The sequence below is a fragment of the Cetorhinus maximus genome, chromosome 17, assembly GCF_964194155.1.
Source record: "Cetorhinus maximus chromosome 17, sCetMax3.hap1.1, whole genome shotgun sequence".
Lineage (NCBI taxonomy): Eukaryota > Metazoa > Chordata > Chondrichthyes > Lamniformes > Cetorhinidae > Cetorhinus > Cetorhinus maximus.
The window spans coordinates 3,686,336-3,707,989 of NC_135895.1; the positions used below are offsets into that span (position 1 = coordinate 3,686,336).

Below are 21,654 nucleotides of genomic sequence, written 5' to 3' on the forward strand. Positions count from 1 at the left end.
TGGAGCTGGGTGGCCAACTCTGGCTGGATGTATTTCTGGAGGATTTATTACATGACTCCCACTTCCCTCTTTCCTGCCCAGTTGAACATCCCTTTTGTAGCCCACCTCCAATCTTTTTATAACTATTAAATGAAAATATGTGAAAAAAATTCTAAATTGCCCTGATGATTTTTCTCCTGTTCTTTTTGCTTAATACGGTGTCCAGGGGGGGATTTATTTTAATCCTAGAGACTCTAGACAAACCCTGGAGGGGTTGGTAATCCTCGGGAGATTATACTGTGTAAACTTCTCCCAGAGTTTGACATGTTGGACGCTGAAAGGGTATTTTCCCCAACTGGAGAATTCGGGACTCAGGGAATAGACTCAGGATAAGAGGTCTGCCATTTAGGATAGGGATGAAAAGAAGTTCCTTACTCAGAGGGCTGTGAAGCTTTGGAATTCTCTACCCCAGAGGGCCATGGGCGCTCCATCGTTGAATATATTCAAGACAGAGGTCAATAGATGTTTGGACGCTAAGGGAATCAGGGGACATGTGAATAGAGCAGGAGGGCGAAGTTATATGAACATATGAATTAGGAGCAGGAGGAGGCCACTTGGCCCATCAAGCCTGCTCTCCCATTCAATAAGATCTTGGCTGACCTGACTGTAACCTCAACCCCACATTCCTGCTCTGAGGAAGAGTCACACGGACTCGAAACGTTAACTCTGTTTCTCTCGCCACGGATGCTGCCAGACCGGCTGAGTTTTTCCAGCATTTTCTGTTTGATGCCAGATTCCTGCCCACCCCCCAATAACCTTTCAGGCTCTTGTTAATCAAGAATCTATCATCTCTGCCCTAAAGATTCTGCTTCCACCGCCTTTGAGGAAGAGAGTTCCAAAGACTCACGACGCTCTGAGAGAAAAAAATTCTCCTCATCTCTGTCTGAAATGTGTGATGTCTTATTTTTAAACAGTGACCCCTAGTTCTAGATTCTCCCACAAGAGGAAAAATCCTCTCCACATCCACCCTGTCCAGACCCCTCAGAATCTTAAAGGTTTCAATTAAGTCGCCTCTTACTCTTCTAAACTCCAGCGGATACAAGCCCAGCCTGACCAACCTTTCCTCATAAGACAACCCACCCATTCCAGGTATTAGTTTAGTAAACCTTCTCTGAACTGCTTCCAACGCATTTACCTCTTTCCTTAAATAAGGTGACCAATACTGTACACAGTACTCCAGATGTGGTCTCACCAGTCCCCTGTATAACTGAAGCATAACCTCCCTACTTTTGTATTCAATTCCCCTCGCAACAAATGATAACATTCCATTCGCTTTCCTAATTACTCACTGTCCCTGCATGCTAACCTTTTGTGATTCATGCACTAGGACACCCAGATCCCTCTCAATCTCAGAGCTCTGCAATCTCTCACCATTTAGATAATAAGCTTCTTTTTTATTCTTCCTGCCAAAATGGGCAATCTTACATTTGCCCACATTATTCTCCATTTGCCAGATCTTTGCCCACTCATTAATCTATCTATGTCACTTTTTAGCCTCCTACTTATCTTTATATCATCAGCAAATTTAACATCCCTTCATCCAAGTCATTTGTATAAATTGTAAAAAGTTGAGGCCCCAGCACTGACCCTGTGACACACCACTCGTTACATCCTGACAACCATAAAAAACACTCATTTATGGCTACCCTTTGCTTCCTGTTAGCCAGCCAATCTGCTCTCCGTGCCAATCTGTTACCCCCTACACCATGAACTTTTATTTTCCGCAATAACCTTTGATGTGGCACCTTATCAAATTCCTTCTGGAAATCTAGGTACAGTTGATGTAGATTACCAGCCATGATCTTATTGAATGGCAGAGCAGACTTGAGGGGCCGAATGGCCTACTCCTACTCCCATTTCTCATGATTTTATGTCACTTCACAGGAACTGACACCGAAACAAAAGAGCAGATTTTGGGAGGATTGGCTAAAAAAAAAAGAACGAAAATCTTGCATTTCTGTAGCACCTTTAGCAATCTCAACACATCCCTAAGTGCCTCACGGCCAATTAAGTCATTTTGAGACGTGAAAACTGTTGTAGAGTAGGAAACGCAGCAGCTAATTTTTGTGCACAGCAAGCTCCCACAAACAGCAATGTGATAATGAGAGGGTAACCTGTTTAGGTGATGTTGACCGAGGGATAAATATTGGCCAGGACACCAGGGAGAAAGCCCTTCTCTGAAATAGCGGCGTGGGGTATTTGATGAGAACTTGAGTAGACGGACACTTGCTGTGCACAACTTGGCTGCTGTGTTTCCTGGAATATTGTTACTCTTAGAAGCGGGTGGCAGTGGTGAGGGGTTTGACATTTTTACCTCAGGGAACGGCCGAATGCAGCCAGCAGAGGGAAGCTCGGTATGTCTGCTGGCTTTTTGAACGCCCAGTAATAGGAAGCAAAGGCACCAGCCAGTGTGCATTGCCCCAGCGCAATGGCAAAATTCACCAGCCACAAAAAGACAAAGAGGTTGCAGATTTGAAGGATGAAGATGTACTTGTGATAAACACTCTCTCCGCCATAGAAAGCGAAGGCACATTGAGCACCTGGGCACAACTTGGTGACGTTGCTGGTGTTGAATGTCTGTTGGGGAAAGAAAGGTCACAGGTCATCGGGTTGCAACTTTCACATCAAGCTTTGAAAATAAGTCAGTTCATTTCGTCATTCATTCGGGGATATGGGTGTCACTGGCATTTATCAGTCACTCCTAATTAACCTGGGCAGCCACCTTCCTGAAACCGCTAGTGGCTTGTTTGGTACAACTGGGATAAAAACAGAAAATGCTGGGAAGACTCAGCAGGTCTGGCAGCATTCGTGGAGAGAGAAACAGAGGGCGGGATTTTCCACACTCTGCCCGCCGCTGGGATCTTCCGATCCCGCCACAAGTCAGTGGACCCTCTGGCTGGGGCATCGCCTCATCCACAGCGGGTCCCACCCACAACGAGGCTGCAAAATCCCGGCCAGAGTTAACATTTCGACTCCGTATGACTGTCCTTCAGGGCTCTGAAGAAGAGTCACACGGACTCAAAACGTTAACAATGTTTCTCTCTCCACAGAGGTTGCCAGACCTGCTGAGTATTTTCCAGCATTTTCTGTGTTTATTTCAGATTTCCAGCATCCGCAGTATTTTGCTTTTAGCTTTGATACAACCGAGTGTCTTGCTGAACCATTTCAGAGGGTAGTTAAGAGTCAACTATGTTACTGGGAGGCTGGAGTCACATACAGGCTCTGACTGGGTAAGGACAGCAGTTTTTATAGAATTACATAGAATGCACAGCACAGAAACCGGACATTCGGCCCATGTAGCCTAGGCTAGCATTTATGCTCTGGAAATACTTTATCTCACCCAATCAGCACACCCTTCTATTCCTTGCTCCCTCCCCTGTTTATCCAGCTTCTCCTTAAATACATAAATGTTATTCAACCACTCCCTGTGGTAGTGTGTGAGTTCCACATTCTCACCACTCTCTGAGTAAAGAAGTTTCTCAGTCGCCTATTTGATTAATTAGTGACTATCTTATATTTATGCACCTTATACATTCAGGATGTGGGTATCACAGGCATTTATTGCCCCTCCCTAGTTACCCTGAGAAGGTGGTGGAGAGCCGCCTTCTCCAATCACTGCTGGTGACTGGGTTTGATAAAGCCAAGTTAACAAAGAAAGTGCTGCAAACACTCAGCAGGTCTGGCAGCATCTGCGGAGGGAGAAACAGAGTTGACGTTTCAAGTCCATGTGACTCTTCTTCAGCGCCTACGGAGTCACACGGACTCGAAACATTAACTGTTTCTCTTTCCACAGATGCTGCTAGACCTGCTGAGCTTTTCCGGCACTTTCTGTTTTTATTTCATATTTCCAGCATCTGCAATATTTTGCTTTAATGGTAAAAGCTGAGTATCTCGCTAGACCCCCTTCCCAGGGCAGTTAATGGTGAACCATGTTAGTGTGGGACTGGAGTCACATGTGGACCCAGACTGGGTAAGGACTTCCTTACAGGACACTAATGAACCAGTTGGGATTTTATGACAAATCTGAGAGTTTCATGGTCACTTTTACTGACGGTGTTTTATTTTACATTCCTAGATATTTTAAAAACTGAATTCAAATTCTCAAACTATCCTGGCAGGGGTTTGAGTTCCTGTTCTCTGGATTATAACGCCTCAGTGACTGACAGTGTTTGTCATTACTTTACTCAGGGAAAAGGTGTTTGCTTTGTTTCGTTGAACAGACAACACCTCCGGCATCGTCATGTGTCCCGCGCAGTAGAATGGGGACACGCTAGCAGGTCAAGGGTCCTCTCTGAGGTGCTGGATTTCGGGGCGCAGACTGCTGCAATGTCCCGTTTCACACTCCTGCCAACCCCCTGCACCAAGTGCAAAACCCACTCCCTTTAGTTTCTGGTAGACGGCCTTTGGCTTTGTTTCCAGTGCCAAGACAGATGTGGCCCGCTGTTGGGAGGAGAGATAATACAAAGTATGACTGGAGGAAGCGACCAGTGTATAACACGGGCAACATGGGTACAGTGAAGGTTAAGGTGGGATTTAATCGAGCTTTTCAGAATCACGAGGCGTGTTGATCGGGTATTTACAGAGACATTCTCTGCAGTGACAGGAGGACAGTCAGAGAACACAGGTTGGAAATAATTGCCAAAATCTCTAGTAGAGGGGGAACAAAGAGAACTTTTTACACAGTGAGTTGTTGTGATCTGGAACGCGCTGCCTGAAAGGGCGGTGGAAGCAGATTCAATAATAACTTTCAGAAGGGGATTGGATATGAGGTTCTGAAAATAAACCAACCTGGAATTAAAAAGCTGGGCTCAGTAGATCATGAACAAGCTATCTTGGTGTCCTTTAGAGAAGGAAACCTGCTGTTCTTACCTGGTCTAGGCCGATATGTGACTCCAGTCCCTCACCCACATGCTCGACTCTAAGCTAGACACTCAGGTCGCATCAAGTATCTGAACCTCCCCAGCCCATTCCCAACATGTGCACAAGCTGTAACCAGGCCGCATACCTCAGGATTGCATGTTCTATTTGCATATATACAATGACCCCGATTGGTCATCACTTTGTATATCGCCTCGCCAGAAGTTGACAGAAATCTGCATATTTCACGTTAAAGAATACATAAATAATTTTCATTCCTTAATGTGGCACTAACCTGTTAAACCTTCCAACTTTAAAGCTTGATGAAACTCTGACAGAGGCACACTAAACATAATCACAGGATCTGGCAGCACAGGAGGCTACCATTCAGCCCATTGTGCCTGTGCTGGCTCTTTGAAAGAGCTATCCAAATGGGCCCCACTCCCCCTGTTCTTGCCCCAAAGTCCTGCAAATTCCTCCTTTTCAACTATTTGTCCAATCCCCTTTTGAAAGTTATTATTGAATCTGCGTCCGCCGCCCTTTCAGGCAGCGCCTTCCAGACAACAACTCGCTGTGTAAAAAAAATTCTGCTCAAATCCCCTTTGCTTCCTTTACCGATTCTCTTCAATCCGTGTCCCTCTGGTTACCGACCCTCCTACCACCGGAAAGAGTTTCTCCTTATTCACTCTATCAAAACCCCTCCATGATTTTGAACAGCTCAATTAAATCTCCCCTTTAACCTTCTCTGTTCTAAGGAGAACAATCCCAGCTTCTCCAGTCTCTCCACACAGTTCAAATTGTTGATACTCCGATAGTGCACCCTCCGAAATACAAATTGTACATTTCAGCAGTTTTAATAAACAAGTGTCCTCGGGCACCTTGAGTTGCTTCAATTGCTCTGGGCGTGACAATTGACTGAAACCATCAGCAGATCATTAGAACCTGAAGCTTTACAGTACGGACCTGATATTTCGCTTCAGCGTTTAACATTATGTCGGGCGAGGTAAGTAGTGACACAGCAGCATTATCTGAAAGGATACATAGCTGTAACAGCCCAATAGGAAATACAGATGGCCAGGAGCAAGAAGGTAATGATGGGATAGAATAGAGTGGACATGATGTATCCTATGGCCCTGATAACAGAAAACAAACAGTTAAAATGTATAAACAACCACACTCTTTGATATCATTACATTTTAATTAAATCATTAATGATATGTATATAACTAAACCAATAACATTAGAATAACATCGACTTTACAGAACAGAAACAGGCCATTCGGCCCATCCAATATATTCTGGTGTTTACCCTCCATGTGAGCCTCCAACCTCTTCATCTCATCCCATCAGCATATTCCTCTATTCCTTTCTCCCTCATGTGTTTATCCAGCTTCCCCTTAATGTATCCACACTCTTCGCCTCAACCACTCCCTGTGGGAGCGAGCTCTACATTCTCACCACTCTCTGGGTAAAGAAGTTTCTCCTGAATTCCCGATCAGATTTATTGGTGATGGATCTTACATTGATGGGTAACTTGTACTGGATTTTTCAATACATATTCAGATATTCATTACGGCTACCTATCGGAGGTTCAGGTTTGAGACGGCGCATTAATTGCGAGGTACTAAACGCAGGAATTTGCTGGATTTGAAAAGACCACCTCATGTCCAAAAGACTAGTTCCCAAAATGAAAAAACAAACACACAATGCCACAGGACCAATAATGCGACCCAAGCAACAACAGCTACACACAGGTTAGGATATTACAGAGTGTTACATTAGGGTATATGTTAGGGTTTAATGGACAGTTATGTTTGGGTATAACAAGAGGATTCTGGTGGGAGGTTCAGTTGGTGGACATTGGGGCGTTGGGGTAAAATATATTAGAGTGTTAAATGAGATCAAAATGGAGTGTTAATTTAGTGTATGATGGAGTGTTAAATTTGGATATATTGGAGGGAAGTGGAGGTGGTGTGTGGGAGGTTAGAGTACATCGGAATGTAAAATTATATTTTATTCCTAGGTTAGGTTCAGATATATTGGAAAGAATTTAGTTCCAGTATTTCGCAAGGTTAATTATGGGGCTGAATTTTGAGGTTGTTGGGCGGGCTTGGGAGTGACCAGGAAAAGGTCCACTGTCCACCATCGGCCCCCTGACCGCAAACTCACGCTGGCTGAAATGTTCAGCGCTGCTGGGGTGGGGGGCGAGAGGAGGGTGAATGCGGAAGTGTGCGAGCGTGCGGGGGGAGACGTGTTGGGGTTGGGTGGGGGGGGGGCGAGAGGAGGGTGAATGCGGAAGTGTGCGAGCGTGCGGGGGGAGACGTGTTGGGGTTGGGTGGGGGGGGGGGGGGGGGGGGTACGAGAGGAGGGTGAATGCGGAAGTGTGCGCATGGGCGGGGGGAGACGTGTTGGGGTTGGGTGGGGGGGGTGCGAGAGGAGGGTGAATGCGGAAGTGCGCGAGCGTGCGGGGGGAGACGTGCGTTAAAAGCTCCCTGAGGGCTCGGAGCTGTCTCAAGGAGCTGAAGAAGTGGAGAAACAAAAAATAAAGGCTTTGAAGATGATATCCAACCGAAAGATAGAGTGCGCGATGACGTTGGGACGCTCGCCCGATGTCACCGGGCGTGATTTTAATGCCCGATCGGGTCAGGCACACACCCACCCAACAGACGTAAAATTCAGCCCGTGGTATATTTGAGGGTTGGTGGGGTTACGTTAGGACACATTTGATGGTTATTAAGATAAGTTGGAAGCTTGTTGAGGTCTATTACAGAATCAGCGTACAACACTTTCAGACCCTTAAACAATACCAGTGACCACTTACTTGCTCCCTTCCCTGAGCAGTGCAATTGCAATACAGATTCTTTTTCGTAGGAAAATCAGCATCAGTATGATGATCACTTCAATAATGCAGAGAAAAATCACTGGAAAATAGCAGAGGCCGTGTTTTAAAAAATTACAAAGAACTTTAAAAATGTGGTTTTTAATAGATTGTCACTGAGACTGCAGTTGTACGTATCCCTCATTAAAATGCACAAGGACTTGACTATGAAAAGCCCATTGCCAATTCCTGGCTGCTGATATGGGATGTTTGGAGAATTTGGTGTTAGTATTTACTCTCTCCTGTGCTGAAAACACTCCTCCTGAGGCTCATCGAGCTCCTGTAACCTTGTGAGGACTTTGGAAAACACAACAGTAAACGGGGCCGGTGTTATATCATAGTCAATTGTGACATGCCCTACTGGCTAGAGTGACCCACAGCTTCGGAGGGGAAGCGGAGCAGGATCTGATATCCAGCTGTTTACCTTATTACAGGTCCCCTCAGGGTGAGCTGTCCCACATCTGCTGAAAAGCTGATGGAAGGTCTCAGCAATTTGCTGACTCCTGTAATTGCTTGGCCATTGGGAGGGATCTTTAGCAGCCCCCACGTCATAACTGTGCCGACCTCACTGCTTATCTGTGGGTGGCACATGAGGTGGGGCGGGAGTGAAATTGATCTTCATTCAGTGCAAAATGGGCAACAGCAATTCATACCTTTGCATGGTGAGCGGTGTTGTTTTCTACTGAATCTCCAACACACCCTCACATAACCACCCATTCCATCGTAACATAACCCTTGCAATACATCGTAACTCAACCCTCCCATTCCATCGTAATGTAACCCTTGCAATACATCGTAACTCAACCCTCCCATTCCATCGTAATGTAACCCTTGCAATACATCATAACTCAACCCTCCCATTCCATCGTAATGTAACCCTTGCAATACATCGTAACTCAACCCTCCCATTCCATCGTAATGTAACCCTTGCAATACATCGTAACTCAACCCTCCCATTCCATCGTAATGTAACCCTTGCAATACATCGTAACTCAACCTTTCCAATGCATCATAACTCCAACCTTCACAATACAACCTAACTCAACTCTCCCAACCTCCCAATTTATTGTAACTCAACCCTTGCAATATATCATAACTCAACTCTCGAAATACATTGTAACTCAACCATCACAATACATCGTAACTCAACCCTTGCAATACATTGTCGTTCAATACTCCCAATATACCTTAACCTTCCAGCATATTGTAGTTCAACCCTAACAATACATCACAACTCAACCCACCCTATATGTCTTAATACAACGTCCCAACACATTGTAACCCAATGCTTTCAATACACCTTCTCTTAACCTCCAAGTATATTGTAACTTAACCTTCCAACCTATCCCAATGTAACTGGACAATATACCCGAATATAACTTTCCAATGTATTATAACCCAATCCTCCAATGCACCCCAACTTCATCTCCCAATATATCATAACTCACCTTTTCAACACCCTGCAGCTTAACGCCCATTTTGTGCTTTGGCTGAAGACCAATTTCACCTATCTAAGTATCTTCCAAGTGGGAACAACAGGTGAACACACGAATTAGGGGCAGGAGTAGGCCACTCGGCCCCTCGAGTCAATAAGATCATGGCTGATCTGACTGTGGCCTCAACTCTACATTCCTGTCTACCCCCTATGCCCTTTGACTCCCTCATCAATTAAGAATTTATCTAACTCGGCCTTAAATAATATTCAATGACCCTGCGTCCACCGCTCTCTGGGGAAGAGAATTCCAAACACTCAGGACCCTCTGACAGAAACAAACTCTCCTCATCTCTGTCTTAAATGGGACTATTTCACTATTTCACAGTGATGTTAAACATGCAACATAAACTCCTCCTGAAATATTTTAGGACTTACTAAAGGCAAGCCACGTCTGCCTGAGCTGTAGATACACCCTGAGGTCCATTTGGAAACCAATGTCATAGATTGGGATGTCACTACCAGGTTTGCCCTTCAGGCTGCTGTACTCCCAGTAACAGTGCCAGATTCCTGAAACAGGGGGGAAAAACAGAAGCTTAAAATGAAACACAGGAAAAAGACACCAAACCTGAAACTACTGAGTAACTCTGCAATCTAACCCTTTATACTAACTATCAGCAAGTCCTGTTCACCCCCCTCTACCCCCACTGTCTCACTGACCAACATTGGTTCCTGGTCCAGCAACACCTCGATTTTAAAATTCACATCCTTGTTTTCAAATCCTTCCAGGGCCTCCCGATCTCTGTAACCTCCTCCAGCCCTACAACCCTCCCTATCTCTGTAACCTCCTCCAGCCCTTTAACCCTCCCTATCTCTGTAACCTCCTCCAGCCCTATAACCCTCCCTATCTCTGTAACCAACTCCAGCCCTATAACCCTCCCTATCTCTGTAACCTCCTCCAGCCTTATAACCCTCCATATCTCTGTCACCTCCTCCACACCTACAAGCTCCCCTATCTCTGTAACCTCCTCCAGCCCCTCCACCCCTCCCTATCTCTGTAACCTCCCCCAGCCCCTACACCCCTCCCTATCTCTGTAACCTCCTCCAGCCCCAACACCCCTCCCTATCTCTGTAACCTCCTCCAGCCCTACAACCCTCCCTATCTCTGTAACCTCCTCCAGCCCCTCCACCCCTCCTTATCTCTGTAACCTCCTCCAGTCCCTACACCCCTCCCTATCTCTGTAACCTCCTCCAGCCCCTACACCCCTCCCTATCTCTGTAACCTCCTCCAGCCCCAACACCCCTCCCTATCTCTGTAACCCCCTCCAGCCCCTACAAGTCTCTGAGATCTCTGTGTTCCTCTAATTCTGGCCTCTTGCGCATTCCCGATTTTAATCACTCCACCATCCGGCGGCCAAGACTTCAGCTGCCTGGGCCCCAAGCTCTGCAATTCCCTCCCTAAACCTCTCCACCTCTTTATGCTCTCTCTGCCTCTAGGAGGCTCCTTAAAATCTTTAAACAAGCTTTGGTTCACCTGCCCGAATATCCCTTATATAATCGCTTGATAATCGCTCCAATGAAGCACCTTGGGGTAATTCAGTGTACTAAAGGTGCTATATAAATGTAAGTTGTTGTAATGCATGAGGGTTGTATTCCCGACTGTTGAATAAAGTAGAACGAACCAATAATAATCCTTCGAGGCCAACAGGGCAAATGCATGTTGCTGCGCCTAACCCTAAAACAGAGCTTTCCAGTGTATGGGCTGAGAAATGACCTGTGCACCGAGAGTGTCAGAAAGTATGAGCGCTCGGGAGCAATCAATCCAGCGGCTGCTCTTTGATCAGAAACGCCAGTGAGACAAATAAAAGTTCAGAAGAAGAGTCATATCCGACTCGAAATGTTTCTCTCGCCGCAGAAATTGCCTGGCCTGCTGAGTGTTTCTGCTTTAGTTTCAGTAAAACAAAGTGTGTCTTCTCTGGGTGAATGACTGAACTGAGAAGCCAAGGAACGAAAATGCTTGAAACCTCAGGACATCCCGAAATTCTTGACAGTCAATGGAATAATTGTTTGAAGTGTAGACACTGTAGTAATGGAGGAAAAAATGCCAGCTAGCTTCCACACAGCAAGATCCCACAAGCAGCAATTGGAAAATGACCTGATCAACCACTTTTTTAGATATGTTTGCTGAGTGCAACACTCCCTCAGTACTGACCCTCTGACAGTGCAGCACTCCCTCAGTACTGACCCTCTGACAGTGCAGCACTCCCTCAGTACTGACCCTCTGACAGTGCAACACTCCCTCAGTACTGACCCTCTGACAGTGCAACACTCCCTCAGTACTGACCCTCTGACAGTGCAGCACTCCCTCAGTACTGACCCTCTGACAGTGCAGCACTCCCTCAGTACTGACCCTCTGACAGTGCAACACTCCCTCAGTACTGACGCTCTGACAGTGCAGCACTCCCTCAGTACTGACCCTCTGACAGTGCAGCACTCCCTCAGTACTGACCCTCTGACAGTGCAGCACTCCCTCAGTACTGACCCTCTCACAGTGCAACACTTCCTCAGTACTGACCCTCTGACAGTGCAACACTCCCTCAGTACTGACCCTCTGACAGTGCAACACTCCCTCAGTACTGACCCTCTCACAGTGCAGCACTCCCTCAGTACTGACCCTCTGACAGTGCAACACTCCCTCAGTACTGACCCTCTGACAGTGCAGCACTCCCTCAGTACTGACCCTCTGACAGTGCAGCACTCCCTCAGTACTGACCCTCTGACAGTGCAGCACTCCCTCAGTACTGACCCTCTGACAGTGCAGCACTCCCTCAGGGCTGACCCTCTGACAGTGCAGCACTCCCTCAGGGCTGACCCTCTGACAGTGCAGCACTCCCTCAGGGCTGACCCTCTGACAGTGCTGCACTCCCCCAGTACTTACCCTCTCACAGTGCAGCACTCTCTCAGTACTGACCCTCTGACAGTGCAGCACTCCCTCAGTACTGACCCTCTGACAGTGCAGCACTCCCTCAGTACTGACCCTCTCACAGTGCAGCACTCCCCCAGTACTGACCCTCTGACAGTGCAGCACTCCCTCAGGGCTGACCCTCTGACAGTGCAGCACTCCCTCAGGGCTGACCCTCTGACAGTGCAGCACTCCCTCAGGGCTGACCCTCTGACAGTGCAGCACTCCCTCAGGGCTGACCCTCTGACAGTGCTGCACTCCCTCAGTACTGACCCTCTGACAGTGCAGCACTCCCTCAGTACTGACCCTCTGACAGTGCAGCACTCCCCCAGTACTGTACTGACCCTCTGACAGTGCAGCACTCCCTCAGTACTGACCCTCTGACAGTGCAGCACTCCCTCAGTACTGACCCTTTGACAGTGCAGCACTCCCTCAGGGCTGACCCTCTGACAGTGCAGCACTCCCTCAGTACTGACCCTCTGACAGTGCAGCACTCCCTCAGTACTGACCCTCTGACAGTGCAGCACCCCCTCAGTACTGACCCTCTGACAGTGCAGCACTACCTCAGTACTGACCCTCTGTCTGTGCAGCACTCCCTCAGTACTGACCCTCTCACAGTGCAACACTCCCTCAGTACTGACCCTCTGACAGTGCAACACTCCCTCAGTACTGACCCTCTGACAGTGCAACACTCCCTCAGTACTGACCCTCTGACAGTGCAGCACTCCCTCCGTACTGACCCTCTGACAGTGCAACACTCCCTCAGTACTGACCCTCTGACAGTGCAGCACTCCCTCAGTACTGACCCTCTGACAGTGCAGCACTCCCTCAGTACTGACCCTCTGACAGTGCAGCACTCCCTCAGTACTGACCCTCTGACAGTGCAGCACTCTCTCAGTACTGACCCTCTGACAGTGCAGCACTCCCTCAGTACTGACCCTCTGACAGTGCAGCACTCTCTCAGTACTGACCCTCTGACAGTGCAGCACTCCCTCAGTACTGACCCTCTGACAGTGCAGCACTCTCTCAGTACTGACCCTCTGACAGTGCAGCACTCCCCCAGTACTGACCCTCTGACAGTGCAGCACTCCCTCAGGGCTGACCCTCTGACAGTGCAGCACTCCCTCAGGGCTGACCCTCTGACAGTGCAGCACTCCCTCAGGGCTGACCCTCTGACAGTGCTGCACTCCCCCAGTACTGACCCTCTCACAGTGCAGCACTCTCTCAGTACTGACCCTCTGACAGTGCAGCACTCCCTCAGTACTGACCCTCTGACAGTGCAGCACTCCCTCAGTACTGACCCTCTGACAGTGCAGCACTCCCCCAGTACTGACCCTCTGACAGTGCAGCACTCCCTCAGGGCTGACCCTCTGACAGTGCAGCACTCCCTCAGGGCTGACCCTCTGACAGTGCAGCACTCCCTCAGGGCTGACCCTCTGACAGTGCAGCACTCCCTCAGGGCTGACCCTCTGACAGTGCTGCACTCCCTCAGTACTGACCCTCTGACAGTGCAGCACTCCCTCAGTACTGACCCTCTGACAGTGCAGCACTCCCCCAGTACTGTACTGACCCTCTGACAGTGCAGCACTCCCTCAGTACTGACCCTCTGACAGTGCAGCACTCCCTCAGTACTGACCCTCTGACAGTGCAGCACTCCCTCAGTACTGACCCTCTGTCAGTGCAGCACTCCCTCAGTACTGACCCTTTGACAGTGCAGCACTCCCTCAGGGCTGACCCTCTGACAGTGCAGCACTCCCTCAGTACTGACCCTCTGACAGTGCAGCACTCCCTCAGTACTGACCCTCTGACAGTGCAGCACCCCCTCAGTACTGACCCTCTGACAGTGCAGCACTACCTCAGTACTGACCCTCTGTCTGTGCAGCACTCCCTCAGTACTGACCCTCTGACAATGCAGCACTCCCTCAGTACTGACCCTCTGACTGTGCAGCACTCCCTCACTACTGACCCTCTGACAGTGCAGCACTCCCTCCACACTGACCCTCTGACAGTGCAGCACTCCCTCAGCACTGACCCTCTGACAGTGCAGCACTCCCTCAGTACTGACCCTCTGACAGTGCAGCACACCCTCAGCACTGACCCTCTGACAGTGCAGCACTCCCTCAGTACTGACCCTCTGACAGTGCAGCACACCCTCAGCACTGACCCTCTGACAGTGCAGCACTCCCTCAGTACTGACCCTCTGACAGTGCAGCACTCCCTCAGTACTGACCCTCTGACAGTGCAGCACTCCCTCAGTACTGTTAAATGTCACTGGGCTAATAATGCCCTGGAGACATTGGTTAAAATCCCACTACAGCAGCTGGTGAAGTTTGAATTTAATTTAAAAATCTGGAATATAAAGCTAGTCTGAGGAATGGGGACCATAAAACTATCACCGATTGTCATAAAAACCTATGGGCAGGATCTTCCGGTTGGGACCGGGGTTGGGGCCCACTCGCCGACGTGTAAAATGATGCGGGATGATGTCGGGTGGAACTCCCCATGTCACCCCGCGTCCTTTCCATTTTCAGGTCAGCAGGGGCGCAGCCAAATCAGCTGTGCGCCCGCCGACCTGTCAATGGCCTATTGAGGTCGTTTAAAAAGTCATTAACCTCATTAATGGACCTGCCCGTCCAACCTTACGATTGGTGGGCAAGCTGGGAGCCCTGGCAGGCTTCAGAAAAAACACGAAAACTCATCCATGAGCGGGACGAGGTTTCATGAGGGCTTTTAAATCTTTAAGAAAGGTTTCAATAAAACTTATGGACATGTCCCGACTCAGGTGACAGTGTCACATGAGGGGACGTGGCAGGGAAAATTTTTAAAACATGTTTAATAAAAGTTTTAATTCTGAGCCGATCTCCCTGAGGCAGCACTTAGCCTCAGGGAGATCAGTGTGCTCTTTCACGCGCATGCGCGGAAGAGCAGATTCCCAGCTAAGGGAATCCACCCCCTTGCCGCACAGGGAGCGCATAGCGCTTCCTGGCGGACAACACGCTGGGCGGGCCTTAATTGGCCCCCCACGTAAAATGGCAGTGCGCTCGCCCACGCCCGCTCCTGCACTTCCTCCCTATATGTGTTTCACTAATGTCCTTAAGGGAAGGAAATCTGCCATCCCAAAGACTGGAGGACAGTATCAAACAGCCTGTCCCAGCAACCGGCAGGGTACAGACTGTACTCAACCAGCCCGTACTTGCAAAATTCAAAACACAGTGTCCAACATAAGATGTGATTCCGCGATTGGACAACATTTGCTAAATAACCTTCAATGTGCTAAAAATCACGCGGACAACCAATTGAAGATTGTCAGTCGGGCGCGCAGTGTGACGCATTTGCGTGTACTGGAAGCTACGTATATTAATACTCAGGGCCCTGTTCTTTGCAGACAGAAAGAACATGTACACACATTGTGCCTGTTTCAGCTAAACAAAATAAGTGACAGCCTATCACAAAATCACAGAATTTTAACGGCACAGAAGGAAGCCATTCTGCCCATCGTGTGTGCACTGGCTCTCCAAATGAGCATTATGACCTAGTGCCATTGCCCTGCCTTTTCCCTGTACCCTTACACATTGTTTCTATTCAAATAATTACCTACTGCCCTCTTGAATGCCTCGATTGAACCTGCCTTCACCACACTTCCAGGCCGTGCATTCCTGACCCGAACCACTCGCTGTGTGAAAAAGTTTTTTCTCACATCACATTTGCTTCTTTTGCAAATCACTTTTAATCTGTGTCCTCTCGCTCTCATTCCCTTCATGAGAGGGAACCATTCCCTGACTCATTCCTCAGAACAATGCCTTGACCAATCAGGGTCAAGCTGCCTGGCTTAAATTTCAAACCATGCTTGGCTTTTAACTGTCAATCACCATCGATGGTGCATTCTCCAGGGCAACGCTTCTACCAGAGTCCACTTGCCAACTAATCAGCACTCTCTTCACATACAGTATAAATTGTTGTTTTCCCCCTTATATTGGTATTCGTGCAAACTGTCCTGATGAGTGCAAGACCAAAAGATTCAACATGTCTCTTTTCTCAGCAAATACTTAAAGTATTTTGATAATCTTCATGCTCAACAAAGCTAATTGTATGTGTTGATATCAGCCCTAGCTGCACCAGCTTCTAACACAACAACTAGCTGCACCAGGCCTGATTCATTTGTTGGCACTAAGTAAATGGACCAACAGAATAAAGTACCCGGGTAGACCGAGGCTAAATGACAAGTTCCTAATTATGGAACAATTACGATGTTAATCTCCTAAACTCCAACAAAATTATACATTTAAGTTTTGGTCTATTGCTAAAACAAAAAAAATGTAATTGAAGTTATTACCTGGTTAGATTAAGCAGTAATTTCTACGCAACTTATATTTATATGGCACACTTAACATAGTAAAATGCCCCCAAGGCACTTCACAGGAACATTATTAAACAAAATTTAACACCGAGCCGTGTGGGAAGATATTAGGGGGGGAAGTGATCAAAAGCTTGGCCTAAGGGTTTAAGGAATGAAGCAGAGGAGTGGAGAGGTTTATTGAGGGAATTCCAGAGCTTAGGGCCCAGGGACCTGATAGCACATCTGCTCATGATGGAGCAAGTAAAATCAGGGATGTGCAAGAGGCCAGAGTTACAGGAGTGCAGAGAGTTTGGAGTGCAGTGGAGGAGGCCGTGGAGATTAGGTGGGTGAAGGCATGGGGGAGGTGTTTGAATAGGAAGATAAGAATTTCAAAATCAAGGTTTTGGTGATCTGGGAGGCAATGTAGGTCAGTGAGCAGAGGGGTGCTGGGTGAATGGGTTCAGTGAGCAGAGGGGTGCTGGGTGAATGGGTTCAGTGAGCAGAGGGGTGCTGGGTGAATGGGTTCAGTGAGCAGAGGGGTGCTGGGTGCATGGGTTCAGTGTGCAGAGGGGTGCTGGGTGAATGGGTTCAGTGAGCAGAGGGGTGCTGGGTGAATGGGTTCGGTGAGCAGAGGGGTGCTGGGTGAATGGGTTCAGTGAGCAGAGGGGTGCTGGGTGAATGGGTTCGGTGTGAGTTTGGATAAGAGCATCAGGAGGTGCCTTTGCAAAGCGAAATTCTACTGAGTCAGTGTGAAAATGCAAGAACCAGAGTGTCGCTTGTGCTAATTTCAAGGCTGCTCTCAGAGTGACTTTCACAGCGACTGAAGCCTTGTTTACCAGCTGAACACTAGAGGGCACAAGATACCAACATTAATTTTCCCTTATTGAATTTTACAGCACAGGAGGCCATTCAGCCCATTGTGCCTTCCTACTAACGCCCTGTGTCGAGAAATTTCTCATTTCCATCTCCTCAGTTATTTGAAATCAGTGAGCCCTGGTTACTGAGTCATTTTCTGGAGTTAATAATTTCTCCCACTTGCTCAAACTAAACCTGTCATAATTGTGAATGCCTGTCTTAAATCTCTAATACCTCTAATAAATCTCCCCTTAATCTTCTCTGCGCTAAATATAGGGAAGTTCTCCGCAGTGCTCTGGGACCAATACTTATCCCTCAGACAAAGTAACTGAAACATTGCTGTTTGTGGGATCTTGCTATGCATAAATTGGCTGCCATGTACACCAGTGACAATACTGTAAAAGTACTCCATTGACGGTAAGGTGCTGTGTGACATCCTGGGGTCATGAAAGGCATAATGTCAAAGTCCTATTTGCCCATCACCCCATGTGCCTGTTGACTGACATTGGCTCCTGGACCTCAATGACTCAATATTAAAATTCTCATCCTTGCTTCCAATTTGGCCTCACCCCTCCCTATCTCAGTAATCTCCTCCAGCCCTACAACCCTCTGAAATCTCTACACTCCTCTAATTCTGGCTTCTTGAGCACCCCTGATTTTAATCGCCCCACCATTGGTGGCTGTTTCTTCAGATGTCAAGGCCCCAAGCTCTGGAATTCCCTCCCTAAATCTCTCTACCTCCCTCTGCTCCTTTAAGATGCTCCTTAAAACCCACATCTGTGAGCAGGTTTTTAGGTTACCTGTCCTAATCTCTCCTTAAGTGCAAAATGTTATTTGATAACCACTCCTGTGAAGCACCTCGGGATGTTTTACTATGTCAAAGGTGCCATATAAATGCAAGTTGTTGTTTTTAAGCTGATCATTGGCTCCCAGGCTTCCAATATCTCAAATTTAACATTTTTATTCTGGTGTTTAACCTCTCCGTGACCTCCCTTCTCAGGTTCCTGTGGAAGAACATCCCAAACCTAGGAACACAGGAACTGAAGGCGGTGGTTCAGCTTCTCGAGCCTTTTCAATGAGCTCACTGCTGATTTGTGACCTAACTCCATATTCCCACCTTCACACAGTTTCCTTTAATACCTCTGGTTAACAAAAGTCTCTTAATGTCAGATTTAACATTTACAATTGATTCGGCATCAACTGCCATTGGTGGAAGAGAGTTCCGAACATCTACCATCCTCGGTGTGTATAAATATTTCCTAATCTGTCAGGCGTGGGACACAGTCACTTCTGAGATACAAGCTTCTGGGTTCAAGTCTCACTCCAGGGCTTAGAAACAAAAACACTCCAGTGCAGTACCGAGGGAGCGCTGCACTGACACAGGATGATTTTTTAAAATTCATTCACGGGATGTGGGTGTTGCTAGCTAGGCCAGCATTTATCACCCACCCCTAATTGCCCTTGGGAAGGTGATTTCAGAGGGCATTTAAGAGTCAACCACACTGCTGTGGGTCTGGAGTCACATGTAGGCCAGACCAGGTAAGGACAGCAGATTTCCTTCCCTAAAGGACATTAGTGAACCAGATGGTACAACAATCGACAAAGTTTTTATGGTCATTTAATTCCAGAGTTTTATTGAATTCAAGTTCCGCCGTGTGCTGTGGTGGGATTTGAACCCAGGTCCCCAGAGCATTACCCTGGATCTCTGGATTACTAGCCCAGTGACAATGCCACTACACCACTGCCCCTCCCTTTCAGTTGACCTGTTCAACCGAGGCCCCATCTGTCTCCTCGGGTGGATGTAAAAGATCCCATTCCACTATGTCAAAGAAGAGCAGGGATTGTTCTCCCCAGTGCCCTGGCCAATATTTACCCTTCAACCAACCAACATCACAACAGATTATCTGGTCATCGTCACTTTGCTGTTTGTGGGAGCTTGCTGTGCGCAAAACAGCTGCCACATTTCCTACATTACAACAGTGACCACACTTCAAAAATACTTGACTGGCTGCAAAGTGCTTTGGGACCATCCTGGGGGGGTTGTGAAGAGCTGTTTATAAACACTCTTTCTTGCTAATCCTTTCTTTGCTGGCTTGTTGGGGCTGGGTATTGTCCGCGAGCCGCTGAATGGATACCTCTGCCTCTGCCAAGACATTGCATTCGCTAAGCTTGGTTGTCTGCCCTCCCTGTGCTTTTCTCCAAGTGCTTATTTACCCTAGGCTTGCAGATCTGCTCTCTGCCACCTGCTCACACCCACAGATACATTCTGCCAGCTCCACTTTCACAAGGTCTCAGCTGTTGAGCAACAGGAAATTGGAACCAGGAAGTTTGGAAACAGCATGTCTGTTCCTTCATATTTAGTCCCAATTGCACTGAGCGCAGATTTTACACCTCATGTTGTGTAACTGTGAAGTCAGTGACAAAATTGATGAAACATTTGCACAAGATGTTCCTGGAATTATCAAAACTTACAGCACAGGAGGGCGACATTCAGCCCATTGTGTCTGTGCCAGCCCTTTGAAAGCGTTATCCAATTTTTATTTGCTCATGGGGTGTGGGCATCACTGGCTAGGCCAGCATTTATTGCCCATCCCTAGCTGCCCTCATTCAGAGGGCATATAAGTGTCTGCCACATTGCTGTGGGTCTGGAGTCACATGTAGACCAGACCAGGTAAGGGCAGTAGATTTCCTTCCCTGAAAGACATTAGTGAACCAGATGGGTTTTTACAACAATCAACAATGATATCATGGTCATCATTAGTCTTTTAATTCCAGATTTTTATTGAATTCAAATTTCACCATCTGCTATGGTGGGATTCAAACCCAGGTCCCCAGAGCATCACCCTGGGTCTCTGGATTACTAGTCCAGCGATAATACCACTACACCACTGCCTTTCCCAAATTAACCCCCGCTCTCCCTTGCTGCTTCACCAGGTCTCTGTATCCTTTTTTTGCTGGAATTTATCCAATTCTCATCTGACAGTTTGTGGCAAGGAATGTTACAAAAAAGCGAGAATGTGTTGATATTTTTGATCCCTGCAGTATCTGGTGAGTCATCAAAGAGAGATGGCTTAATTTCTCTCTTTGACACAGACTCACAAAAGCAAGGAAGTTATTGGTGAGGCCCAAGGGTGGAGGATTGTGTTCAATTCTGGGCTCCACTTATAAAGGAGATTTACTGGAGTGGGTTGCAGAGATGGGGAACTTCAGTTACAGGAGAAGCTGGGCTTGTTCTCCTTAAAACAGCGAAGGTTAAAAGATGAGGAGGAATTTTTTCTCTCAGACTTTGGAACTCCCCTCCCCAGAGAGTAGTGGAGCCTGGGTCACTGAATATATTCAAGGCTGAGTTAGACAGAGTTTTGATTTACAAGGGAGTTGAGGGTTATGGGGGGGACAGGCAGGAAAGTGGAGCCCTGATCTTACTGAATGGCAGAATAGGCTGGAGGGGCCGAATGGCCTACCCCTGCTCCTATTGCTTATGTTCTTAAGAGGAGATTTAATCGAGGTGTTCAAAATCATGAAAGGCTTTGACAGAGTAAATAAAGGAGAAACTGTTTCTAGTGGCAGGAGGGTCAGTAACTTGTGAAACTGGAGTTTCAGGGTTCAACCCTCTTTGTTACTCCATCGAAGTTAGTCAGAAATGACTTGCCTTTAACAAGTACATGTCAGCTTTCATTTATTTACCCATACTTTTCCAAGTGCCAATTAATATTGTCTCAGATTAATGTCTCAAAAACATTCTCCACCAACATTAGGCTTCTCGGCCTGTAATTAACTGGGTTTATCTCTCTCCCCTTTTGTGAACAAGGGTGTAGTATTTGCAGTTCTCCAGTCCTCTGGCACCACGCCTGTAACTAAGGAGGATTGGAAGATTATGGTCAGAGCCTCTGCAATTTTCCACCTTTACTTCACTCACTATCCTTGGTTCCATCCCGTTCGTTCCTGGTGGCTTATCAGCTTTGAGCTCTGTCAGCCTTTTAAGTCCATCTTTATCTATTTTTATCTTGCCCAATCCCTTCTTTACTGTGACATTGGCAGCATCCTCTTCTTGAGGGTAGAGGTAAAGTGTTCATTTGCCAAATCAGCCATGCCCTCTGCCTCCATAAGAAGATGGTCTCTAACTGGCTTCACAATTCCTCCTCTGTAATTTCTGTCAGCTTGATTCTCTACAGTGTTATTGACTTGCCAACCAATCAGCACCCATTTCTCCTGTAGTATAAATTGTTGTGATTGTTTGAAATTTGGTGTTCTTGTGTTTGTCCTGATGAGTGCAAGAGGAAAAGTTTCAGCAACCT

At 47.4% G+C, this 21,654-nt stretch overlaps 2 protein-coding genes across 11 annotated transcripts in view; both read right to left on the reverse strand.

The window, feature by feature from the left end:
• The window catches only part of cryz (crystallin, zeta (quinone reductase)), a 1,066,321-nt gene that overhangs the window by 379,053 nt on the left and 665,614 nt on the right, over window positions 1-21,654 (reverse strand). The gene's annotated exons all lie outside the window — the stretch shown is intronic.
• Window positions 1-21,654, reverse strand: part of slc44a5b (solute carrier family 44 member 5b) — a 412,477-nt gene that overhangs the window by 123,882 nt on the left and 266,941 nt on the right. For all 9 annotated transcript variants that reach the window (XR_013579275.1, XM_078560642.1, XM_078560643.1 and 6 more), the window contains 5 exons: window positions 9,645-9,776; window positions 7,718-7,817; window positions 5,937-6,029; window positions 5,045-5,132; window positions 2,354-2,616 (listed from right to left, as the gene is read on the reverse strand). Coding sequence is in view for 8 of the 9 variants with exons in the window: in XM_078560642.1 (XP_078416768.1) it covers window positions 2,354-2,616; window positions 5,045-5,132; window positions 5,937-6,029; window positions 7,718-7,817; window positions 9,645-9,776 (676 nt within the window). In the remaining variant the exon portion in view is untranslated. The remainder of the gene's footprint in view (window positions 1-2,353; window positions 2,617-5,044; window positions 5,133-5,936; window positions 6,030-7,717; window positions 7,818-9,644; window positions 9,777-21,654) is intronic.